Source organism: Mesocricetus auratus, unplaced genomic scaffold (genome assembly GCF_017639785.1).
Source record: "Mesocricetus auratus isolate SY011 unplaced genomic scaffold, BCM_Maur_2.0 Super-Scaffold_4256, whole genome shotgun sequence".
Classification (NCBI taxonomy): Eukaryota; Metazoa; Chordata; class Mammalia; order Rodentia; family Cricetidae; genus Mesocricetus; species Mesocricetus auratus.
In genome coordinates, this window is record NW_024429182.1 from 59,168,596 (window position 1) to 59,180,970 (window position 12,375).

General features: G+C 41.7%; 1 protein-coding gene across 1 annotated transcript; it reads left to right on the top strand.

The window, feature by feature from the left end:
* Positions 1-631: 631 nt before the first annotated feature.
* On the top strand, positions 632-1,781 carry LOC121134501 (olfactory receptor 13G1-like). Its single transcript, XM_040732928.1, has one exon. The coding sequence runs from the start codon at positions 665-667 to the stop codon at positions 1,577-1,579; it is 915 nt and encodes a 304-aa protein (XP_040588862.1). The 5' UTR covers positions 632-664; the 3' UTR covers positions 1,580-1,781.
* The last annotated feature ends 10,594 nt before the right edge of the window (positions 1,782-12,375 follow it).

Here is a 12,375-nt window from a genome sequence, read left to right on the forward strand (position 1 = left end):
TCTGCTCTTATCTCATCTTTAGAAATTGGCACTTATGGATTAAGGCACACATCTTAAAGCTTTTCTAAATTCAGCTGAGTTTTAACTCAGAGGCTGCATGGGTGTAGGAGTGAGACACGGTTCAATCCTTCATGGTGCCCTACTTGAGTGCCTCACTTTAAAGCCTTGACCCCCACTCAAGTGACACACAGATGAATGACTGCCATTCAGGTATGTAAATACACAGTCACTTTTGAAGACTGTGGTTGATACTGTTTTCCATGGCCAGGGGAGGAACACTTGCCATCTTCCTCATTCCTTCCCATTCCTACCCACTGTCTGAGTCCTTGAATAGAAGGGAACCACAGCTATCCCTGTTTCCAGGACACACAGTCTTCCACCCCTGGAGTGTTCCTGGCCATTCTCCATGCTCCCTGAAATCTGGGGAAAGAACCCTCTCAGTGAGAAATACCTTGGGTTCCCAAGGTTTATGAGTGACCACATCAGTCTCCTAGAAGTCCCACACCTAGAATAACATAAAAGATTTAAGCTCTAGGAGGGCCTAAACATACCTGGGGTGGTTAGCACTACCTGGGACTGGAGCATGTATTTCTTCTTCAGATACCGTCAGAGCTGCCATAGAAAACCCACTGCTCCTGGATCCTGAGACCACCCCAGCTTTACGATGAATGGGACACTGCTCACTGAGTTCCTCATCCTGGGATTCTCAGAAATGCCTCATCTTCAGGTACCACTTTTCCTCGGCTTCCTCTGTCTCTACATGGCTGCAATCTCAGGAAACCTGCTCATCATGGTGACAGTCAGTGCCAGCCCAGCCCTGCATACCCCCATGTACTTCTTCCTGTTCAACTTGGCCATGGTGGACATTCTCTGCACCTCCACCATCCTGCCCAAGCTATTAGACACCATGGTCGGGGGGAGGATGATCTCTTATTGGGGCTGCATGGCCCAGCTCTACTTCTTCACATGGTCAATGGGGGCAGAGCTTCTGCTCTTCTCAGCTATGGCCTATGACCGCTTTGTGGCCATCTGCTGCCCCCTGCACTATGGTGCCTGGATGGGCCCCAGGGTGTGTGCATTCCTGGCTGGCCTTGTCTGGTCCATCAGCCTGACTAACACCAGTGTGAACACAAGCTTGGTGCTGCGTCTACCGTTCTGCAGCTCCAACGTGATAGAGCACTTCTTCTGTGAGATTCCCCCACTGTTGAAGCTCTCCTGTGCTCCAACACAACTGAACGAAGCCATGGCCTTTGCTGCGGATGTGTTCCTCGCTGTGGGGAACTTCTCCGTGATCATCCTCTCCTATGGCTTTATTGTGGCCAGCATCCTGAGGATCCGCTCTGCTGAGGGCAAGCGACGAGCCTTTTCCACCTGCTCTGCACACGTCATCGTGGTCACCATGTACTACTCCACTGTCATCTACACCTACATCCGCCCTGCATCCAGCTACTCACTGAACAAGGACAAGGTGGTGTCTGTCATTTATACCTCTGTGGCACCCACCTTGAACCCCCTCATCTACACTCTGAGGAACAAGGATGTCAAAGTTGCACTTAGGAGACTTCTGTTCTGCTGCTGAGCCTGTGGTGGCTCCACTGCCTTCAACTCTGATGCACTGGGGATCACAGGTTTTGTATTCGTCCCTGTTCCTTTCCCCAGGACACAATTTGCTGACCCACAAGGGACAACTCTTTGAATTCTACAAAGATAAGCCCTGGGACCTGCATTTGCTCCCCTGTAGGAAGATGTTGTATCCATGAGGCTATAATCCTCAACAGTTAAGTGAGTTCCCCACGTCAAATGTGGGTGTTCTTAACCCTCTCTGCTGCAGTCACATGACCCAGCAGCTCTGGGAAGACCCTGCTTTGTGCATCTGTTCTCTTCTAACTCCCAAAGGCTACTCAGCCCTGATTTTAGCTGGCATGTGGGTAGGTGAGATAAGAATGTACAGAGGCCTGGTCATTTGAGGACAATTGGTCTTTCTTGTTAATGAAATATATGAAAAATTGACTTCCTTCCATGTCTTTGTATAGCTCTGAAAGCAGTTTTTCAGGGAGACTCTTGTCTTGCTGTGGGCATGCTGTGGCATTGTGCGATGAGCTAAGGCCTGCCTTTGCCTTACATCCTGCCCAATAGGAACCACCAAAGCTAGCAGCAACTCCCCTGCCAAAGCTGGCTCTCACCCAGGAGGGTTTCAGCGGCAGAAGGTGCTGGCAGCAGAGGTTTCCTAGGACCCAGGTCCTTACTGTTTCTACTGTGGAGTGATGTAGCAGGGCTGCTGTATGCTTGGGGGCTTGTTGCTTTGGAGAATGTGGCCAGAAAGGGTACCATGCGAGGGAACAGCTGTTGTCCCTCAGGGGCTTCTTGGAATGAATGCAGAGACCTCTGATGCCCTATTCAAATCCTCACACCTGACCTGGGCTGTCTCAAGGTCATGGGCTAACTCTGTTGTACTTTTGACATTTCCCAGTTTACCTGTGTCCCTTTAAATGGTTGGTTTTAATTTTCCTTTCAGTATTAATTCAGTTAATTAGCAAATTTTTGTGGTTTTTGAAAACTCATTTTTAAGTTCACAGATGTATATAGTATTTTTTTTATCATTTACCCTCCTCCTTTCATCCCCTTCTATGTCCTTCCACTCCATTTCAACTTCATGGCCTCTTTCTTTATTATTATAATTGTTACATATATTTGAATAAATATGTAGATACAACTTGTTGAGCATTAATGTTTCTGATATTTATATGTGTTTAGAACCGACCTGTTGGTACTGGGTAACCAATTATGGGGCTCCTCCTAGGGAAGGCTGATACTCACTCTCAACAGTTACTAATTGCCTATAGCTCCTCAGATTTCCACTGTCCATGTTAGTATGCCAATTGGTATTGTCATTATCAGGTCTTGTTTGAGTCATCATATCCTTTTTTATTATAGTGAGTTTTTTATTTAACTTTTTACGCATGTTACTCGCAGCTCCCACTCCCTCCCTTCTTCCCCTGCCATCCCAATCCCCTCAATCCCCCACTCCATTCCCCCTCCACTTCCCAGGGAGGGTAAGGCCTTCAATGGGGGATTTTCAAAGTCTTTCGTATCATCCCTGGCAGGACCAAGGCCTTCCCCCATGTGTCCAGGCTGAGAGAGCATCCCTCCATGTGGAATGGGCTCCCAAAGTCCAGTTGTATGCCAGGGATAAATACTGATCTACTATCTGAGGTCCCATAGATTGCTGAGGTTTCTTCTCTGACACCCAGGTTTGGGAGGGTTTCTGGATCAGTCCCATGCTGACCTCTCAGTCATCAGTCTGGGGTCCATGAGTTCCCCCTTGTTTAGGTCAGCTGCATCTGTGGGTTTCATCATCCGGGTCTTGATTCCTATGTTTATCACTTTTCATTGCAACTGGGTTCCAGGAGTTCAGTTCAGTGTTTAGCTGTAGGTGTCTGTCTCTGCTTCAGTTAGCCACTGGATGAGGGTTCTAGGATGGCATATAAGATAATCATTAATCTCGTTATCAGGGGAGGGCACTTAATGTAGCCTTATCGCCAGTTGGTGTCATTCTTGTAGATCTCTGAAAATCTCACTAGTGCCAGATCTCTCCTCAAACCTATATTGGCTCCCTCTATTATGGTATCTCTCATTCTGCTTTTCTCTATTCTTCCTCCCGACTCAACCTTCCTGCTCCCCCTTGTCTCCCTCTCCCCTCCACTTCTCCCCTCTCTTTTTCCCATCTCCCTCTCCCCTCCCCTCTGCCCATGTTCCCCATTTCCTCAGGAGATCTCCTCCCATTCCTCTTCTCCAGGTTACCATGCATATGTCTCTTAGTCTCCTCCCTGTTTCCCAGACTCTCTGGCTATGGGATTGTAGGCTGGCAATTCCCTGATCCATGTCTAAAATCCATATATGAGTGAGTGCATACCATGTTTGTCTTTTTGTGACTGGGTTACCTTACTCAGGATGGTTTTTTCTAGTGCTGTCAAATTGCCTGCAAATTTCAAGATTCCACCGCGCCCCCCGTTAAGTAGTACTCCATTGTGTAAATGTACCACATTTTCTCTATCCATCCTTCAGTTGAGGGGAATCTAGGTTGCTTCCAGGTTCTGGATATGCTGCTATGAACGAAGTTGAGCAGATGTCCTTGTTGTATGAATGTACATCTTTTGGGTATATGCTTAAGAGTGGAATTGCTGGATCTTGTGGTAGATTGATTACCACTTTCCTGAGGAATCTCCATACTGATCTCCAAAGTAGCTATACAAGTTGGCACTCCTACCATCAGTGGAGGAGTGTTCCCCTTTCTCCACATCCTCTCCAGCATAAACTGTCAATAGTGTTTTTGATTTTAGCCATGCTGATGGGAGTAAGATTGTATTTCAGGGTTGCTTTGATTTTCATTTCTCTGATGGCTAAGAATGCTGAGCACTTTCTGAAGTGTCTCTCAGCCATTTTAGACTCCTGTATTGAGAATTCTCTATTTAGTTCTGTAGCCCACTTTTTAATTGGATCCTTTGCTGTTTTGGAGACTTGCTTATTGAGTTCTTTGTAAATTTTGGAGATCAGCCCTCTTTCAGGTGTGGGGTTAGTGAATATCTTTTCCCATTCTGTGGGCTGCCTTTTTGTCTTGTTGACTGTGTCCTTTCCCTTGCAGAAGCTTCTCAGTTTCAGGAGGTCCACTTTATTAATTGTCTATCTTAGTGTCTGTGCTACTAGTGGTCTCCTGTACCAATTTGTTCAAGGGTACCTCCCACTTTCTCTTCAAAGAGGTTCAGGGTAGCTGGATTGATGTTGAGGTCTTTGATCCATTTGCATTTAAGTTTTGTGCATAGTGATACATATTGATCTATCTGCAGTCTTTTACATGCCAGCATCCAGTTATGCCAGCACCATTTGTTGAAGATGCTTTCTTTTTTCCATTGTATAGCTTTAGTTTCTTTGTCAAAGATCAGGTGTTCAGTGGTGTGTGGGTTGATATCAGGGTGTTCAATTTGATTCCATTGGTCTACTTGTCTATTTTTGTGCCAATACCAAACTGTTTTCAGGACTATAGCTCTATAGTAGAACTTGAAGTCAGGGATGGTGATGCCTCCTGAAGTTCTTTTATTGTACAGGGTTGTTTTGACTATCCTGGGTCTTTTGCTTTTCCAGATAAAGTTGAGGATTGTCCTTTCAAGGTCTGTGAAGAATTGTTCTGGGATTTTGATAGGGATTATATTCAATCTGTAGGTTACTTTTGGTAAGATTGCCATTTTTACTATGTTGATCCTACCTATCCAAGAGCATTGGAGATCTTTCCATTTCTTGTATCCTCTTCAATTTCTTTCTTTAAAGACTCAAAGTTCTTGTTGTACAGGTCTTTCACCTGTTTGGTTAGAGTTAACTCAAGATATTTTATGTTGTTTGTGGCTATTGTAAAGTGTGATATTTTTCTGATTTCCTTCTTGGCCCTTTTATTTTCTGTATATAGCAATGCTACTGATTTTTTAGTTAATTTTGTATCCTGCCACCTTGCTGAAGGTGTTTATCAGCTGTAGGAATTTTCTGGTAGAATTCTTTGGGTAATTACTTACTTAGACTATCATATAAACTGCAAATAGTGAAAGTTTGACTTCTTCCTTTTACATTTGTATCTCCTTGATTTCCTTTTGTTTTCTTATTGCTCTAACAAGAATCTCTAGTACAATATTGAAGAGATATGGAGAGAGTGAACACCCTTGTCTTGTCCCTGATTTCAGAGGAATCACGTGGAATTTCTCTCCATTTAGTTTGATGTTGGCTGTCGGTTTGCTGTATATTGCTTTAGTTATGTTTAGGTATGTCCTTGTTATCTTTGATTTCTCCAAGACCTTTATCATGAAGGGGTGTTGGATTTTGTGAAAGGCTTTTCCAGCATCTAGTGAGATGATCATGTGGTTTTTCTTTTTCAGATTGTTTATATGGTAGATTACATTGATGGATTTTCATATGTTGAACCATCTCTGCATCACTGGGATAAAATATTTCATCATGGTGTTTGATTTTTCTAATGCATTCTTGGATTCAATCTGCCAGTATGGAGTATTTTTGCATCAATGGTTATGAGGGAGATTGGTCTGTAGTTCCCTATCTTGGTTGTGTCTTTGTGTGGTTTGGGTACTAAGGTAATTGTAGCCTCATAAAAAGAGTTTGGCAGTGATCCCTCTGCTTCTATTGTGCGGAACAATTTGAAGAGTAATGGTATTAGCTCTGTCTTGAATTTCTGGTAGAATTCTGCACTGAAGCCATCTGGCTCTGTGCTTGTTTTGCTTTGAAGACTTTTGATGGCTGCTTCTATTTCTTTAGGGGTTATAGATCTATTTAAATTGTTTATCTGTTCTTGATTTAATTTTGGTAAGTGATATCTATCCAGAAAATTTTCCATTTCTTTTAAATTTTGAATTTTGTGGAGTACTGATTTTCAAAGTATGACCTGATGATTCTCTGGATTTCCCCAGTGTCTGTTGTTATGTCCCCCTTCTCATTTCTGATTTTGTTAATTTGCATGTTCACTCTCTGCCTTTTGGTTAGGTTGGATAAAGGTTTGTCTATCTTTTGATTTTCTCAAACGATTATCTCTTTGTTTCATTGATTCTTTGCATTGTTTTCTTTGTTTCTACTTTATTGATTTCAGCTCTCAATGTGATAATTTCCTGGTGCCTACTCCTCCTGGGTGAGTTTGCTTCTTTTTGTTCTAGAGCTTTCAGGTGTTTTGTGAATTCTCTAGTGTGGCTATTTTCCAGTTTCTTCATGTGGGCACTTAGTGCTATGAACTTTCCTCTTAGAACTGCTTTTCAGACTGTCCCATAGGTTTGGGTATGCAGTGCCTTCATTTTCATTGAATTCTAGGAAGTCTTTGATTTCTTTATTTCTTCTTTTACCCAGTTGTGATGCAATTGAGCATTGTTCAATTTCCATGAGTTTGTGGTGTTTCTGCAATTTGTGTTGATGTTGAATTCTAATTTTAAGCCATAGTCATCTGATAAGATACAGGGAGTTATTCCAATTTTTGTTGTATCTGTTGAGGTTTTATTTATTGCTAAGTATGTGGTCAATTTTAGAGAAGGTTTCATGTGGTGCTAAGAAGAAGGTATATATTTTTGTGTTTGGATGGAATGTTCTATCGATGTCTGTTAAACCCAATTGGGTTATAACTTTTGTTAGTTTCTTTGTTAAGTTTCTGTCTAGTGGACCTGTCCAGTGGTGAGAGTAGGGTGTTTAAGTCTTGCACTATAAGTGTGTGGGGTTTAATGTGTGATTTGAGTTTTTGTAATGTTTCCTTTACTGATGTGGGTGCCTTTGTATTTGGGGCACAGATGTTCAGAATCGAGACTTTATCCTGATGGATTTTCCCTATGATGAATATGAAATGACCTTCTTCATCTCTTTTGATTAATTTTTGTTTGAAGTCTATTTTGTTAGATATTAGGATAGCTATACCCACTTGCTTCTTACGTCCATTTGATTGGACAATCTTTTCCCAACCCTTAACTGTGAGGTAATGTCTGTCTTTGAAGTTGAGGTGTGTTTCTTGTATGCAGCAGAAGGATGTACTGTTTGTTCGTATTCATTCTGTTAGCCTGTGTCTTTTTATAGGAGAATTAAGACCATTGATATTGAGGGATATTAATAACCACTGATTGTTGATTCTTGTTTGCTTTGAATTAGTTTTTGATGGTGGTATTGTGTGTGAGTTTCCCCCCTATTTCTGGCTTCTGATAAAGTAAGATCATCTATTCTCCATATTATCGTGAGTGTAGTTAACTTCCTTGGGTTGGAGTTTTCCTTTTAGAACTTTCTGTAGGGCTGGATTTGTGGATATGTATTGTGTAAATCAGTTCTGTCATGGAATATCTTATTTTCTCCATCTATAGTGATTGAGAGTTTTGCTGGGAATAGTAGTCTGGGCTGGCATCTGTGATCTCTTAGTGTTTTTAGAACATCTATCCAAGACCTTCTGGCTTTCAGAGTTTCCTTGGAGAAGTCAGGTGTAATTCTGGTAAGTTTGCCTTTATATGGTGGACTTTTTTCTTTGCTGCTCTTAATATTCTTTTTTTATTCTGTATGCTTGGTGTTTTAATTATTATGTGATGAGGGTACTTTGTTTTTGTTCAGTCTATTTGGTGTTCGGTAAGCTTCTTGTACTTTCATAGGCATGTCATTCTTCAGGTTGGGAAAGTTTTCTTCTATGAGTTTGTTGAATATATTTTCTGCACCATTGAGCGGGGCTTCTTCGCCTTCTTTTTTTTTTGTTTTTTGTTTTTTTAGAGTCTATCATTTTACTCTTGGTAGGGTCAAGGCACTCCCCTAAGAGTCCAGGCTGAGAGAGCATCTCTCTTTGTGCTATAGGCACATGAAGACAGATTGTATACCAGGAATAGACACTGATCCACAGCTCAGAGCCCCATAGGTTGTCCAGGCCTTCTCACTGACACTCACATTTGGGGGGTCCAGATCAGTCCCATTCTGGCCTCCCCACTGTCGGTCTGGGGTCCAAGAGCACTCCCCTGTTCAGATCAGCTGTCTCTGCTGGTTTTGCCAGCCCATTCTTTGCCAATTTGCTCATCATTCCTCTCTCTCTGTCACTGGGTTCCTTGGGTTCAGTTCAGTGCTTAGATGTGTGTTTGCCTCTGCTTCCATCAGTCACAGGATGAAGGCTCCCGGATAGTTATAGACATCAAGTTCATTATCAGGAATGGGCATTCGAGGTGGTCCTTCCACTATTGCTTAGCTTGCCAATTGATGTTATACCTTTAGATCACTCGAGGTCACTCTGGTGCCTGATCTGTCTTCGATCCTATGATTCCCTCTTCCCCCTATTCTACCCCCACCCCCTCAACTTCCTGTTCCCCCATGACCAACTCCCTTCCTCTTTACCCCCTCTATTCTTCCCAGGTCCCACTACCCCCCTCGCCCTGTTCCCCATCCATTCAGAGGATCTTGTCTCCATCCTCTTCTCTTGGGTACTATGTATATATGCATATCTTTTAGGTTCTTTCCTGTTTCCCAGACTCTCTATCTGTGGAAGTGCAGACTGGCACTATCCTGATCCATATCTAAAATCCATATATGAGTGAGTACATACCATGTTTGTCTTTTTGCGACTGGGTTACCTCACTCAGGATGGTTTCTTCCAGTGCTATCCATTTCCCTGCGAATTTCAAGATTCCATTGTTTTTTTCTGCTGAGTAATACTCCATTGTGTAAATGTACCACATTTTCTCTATCCACTCTTCAGTTGAGGGGCATCTAGGTTGCTTCCAGGTTCTGGCTATTACAAACAATGCTGCTATGAACATAGTGGAGCAGATGCCCTTGTTGTATGAACCTGCCTCATTTGGATAAATGCCTAAGAGTGGAATTGCTGGGTCTAGTGGTAGATTAATTCCCATTTTCCTGAGGAATCTCCATACTGATTTCCAAAGAGGCTGTATGAGTTGGCATTCCCACCAGCAGTGGAGGAGTGTTCCTCTCTCTCCACATCCCCTCCAGCATAAATTGTCTTCGGTGTTTTTGATTCTAGCCATTCTGACAGGAGTAAGATGGTATCTCAGAGTTGTTTTGATTTGCATTTCCCTGATGGCTAAGGATGTTGAGCACTTTCTTAAGTGTCTCTTGGCCATTTTAGCCTCCTCTACTGAGAATTCTCTATTTAGCTCTGTACCCCACCTTTCAAGTGGATCCTTTGGTGTTTTGGAGACTTGTTTCTTGAGTTCTTTGTAAATTTTGGAGATTAGCCCTCTGTCAGATGTAGGGTTAGTGAATATCTTTTCCCATTCTGTGGCCTGCCTTTTTGTCTTTTTGATTGTGTCCTTTGCCTTACAGAAGCTTTTTAGTTTCAGAAGGTCCCATTTGTTAATTGTTGATCTCAGTGCCTGTGCCACTGGTGTTATGTTTAGGAAGTGGTCTCCTGTACCAACTCGTTGAAGAGTATCTCCCACTTTCTCTTCTAAAAGTTTCAGTGTGGCTGGATGTATGTTGAGATCTTTGATCCATTTGGACTTAAGTTTTGTACAAGGCGATAAACATGGATCTATCTGCAGTCTTCTGCATACCACTACCCAGTTATGCCAGCACCATTTGTTGAAGATGCTTTCTTTTTTCCACTGTACAGTTTTAGCTTCTTTGTCAAAAATCAGGTGTTCATAGGTGTGTGGGTTAAAATTAGGGCTTTCGATTCGGTTCCATTGGTCTACCTGCCTATTTTTGTGCCAATACCAAGCTGTTTTCAGGACTATAGCTCTATAATAGAGCTTGAAGTCAGGTATGGTGATGCCTCCTGAAGTTCCTTTATTGTATAGGGATGTTTTGGCTATCCTGGGCCGTTTGTTTTTCCATATAAAGTTGATTAATGTTCTTTCCAGGTCCTTGAAGAATTGTGATGGAATTTTGATAGGGATTGCATTGAATCTATAGACTGCTTTTGGCAAGATTGCCATTTTTATTATGTTGATCCTACCAATCCAAGAGCATGGGAGATCTTTCCATTTTCTGGTATCTTCTTTGATTTCTTTCTTCAAAGACACAAAGTTCTTGATATACAGGTCTTTCACTTCCTTGGTTAACATTATCCCCAGATATTTGATGCTGTTTTTGGCTATTGTAAAAGGTGATGTTTCTCTGATTTCTTTCTCAGTCACTTCATCATCTGTATATAATAGGGCCACTGATTTTTTTGAGTTTACCTTGTATCCTGCCACATTGCTGAAGGTGTTTATCAGCTCTAGGAGTGACCTTGCGGAGTTTTTTGGGTCACTTATGTAAACTATCATATCATCTGCAAATAATGAAAGTTTGACTTCTTCTTTTCCTATTTGTATCCCCTTTATCTCCTTTTGTTGTCTTATTGCTGTAGCTAGAACTTCAAGTACAATATTGAAGAGATATGGAGAGAGTGGACAGCCTTGTCTTGTTCCTGATTTTAGAGGAATTGCTTTGAGTTTCTCTCCATTTAGTTTGATGTTAGCTGTTGGTTTACTGTATATTGCTTTTATTATATTCAGGTACGTTCCTGTTATCCCTGATCTCTCTAGGACCTTTATCATGAAGGGGTGCTGGATTTTGTCAAAGGCTTTTTCAGCATCTAGCGAGATGATCATGTGGTTTTTCTTTCGCAGATTGTTAATATGGTGGATTACATTGATAGATTTTCTAATGTTGAACCATCCCTGCATTCCTGGAATGAAGCCTACTTGATCATGGTGGATGATTTTTCTGATGTGTTCTTGAATCCGGTTTGCAAGTATTTTATTGAGTATTTTTGCATCAATGTTCATGAGGGAAATTGGTCTATAGTTCTCTTTCTTAGTTGTGTCTTTGTGTGGCTTGGGTATCAAGGTAATTGTAGCCTCGTAGAAAGAGTTTGGCAGTGAGCCTCCTGCTTCTATAGTGTGGAATACTTTGACGAGTATTGGAATGAGCTCTTCTTTGAATTTCTGGTAGAATTCTGCACTGAAGCCATCTGGGCCTGGGCTTTTTTTGTTTGGGAGACTTTTGATGACTGCTTCTATTTCATTAGGGGTTATAGGTCTGTTTAGATTATTTATCTGTTCTTGATTTAGTTTTGGCAAGTGATATCTATCCAAGAAATTGTCCATTTCCTTTAAATTTTCAAATTTTGTGGAGTACAGATTTTCAAAGTATGCCCTGATGATTCTCTTGATTTCCTCAGAGTCCGTTGTTATGTCCCCTTTCTCATCCCTGATTTTGTTAATTAGCATGTTCTCTCTCTGTCTTTTGGTTAGTTTGGACAGAGGTTTGTCTATTTTGTTGATTTTCTCAAAGAACCAACTCTTTGTTTCATTGATTCTTCTCAATGTTTTCCTGGTTTCTACTTGATTGATTTCAGCCCTCAATTTGATTATTTCCTGGCGTCTGCTCCTCCTGGGGAGTTTGCTTCTTTTTGTTCTAGAACATTCAGCTGTGCTATTAATTCTCTAGTATGACTGTTCTCCAGTTTTTTCATGTGGGCACTTAGTGCTATAAACTTTCCTCTCAGCACTGCTTTCAAAGTGTCCCATAAGTTTGTGTATGTTGTGTCTTCATTCTCATTGAAATCGAGGAAGTCTTTAATTTCTTTTTTTATTTGTTCCTTTACCCAGGGATGGTGCAATTGTGCATTGTTCAATCTCCATGAGTTTGTAGGGTTTCTGCGATTTGTGTTATTGTTGAATTCTAATGTTAATGCATGGTGGTCTGATAAGATGCAGGGGGTTATTCCAATTTTTTTGTATCTGTGGAGATTTGCTATGTTTCCTATTATGTGGTCAATTTTAGAGAAGGTTCCATGTGGTGCCGAGAAGAAGGTATATCCCTTTGTATTTGGGTGGAATGTTCTATAGATGTCTGTTAAACCCAGTTGGGTCATAA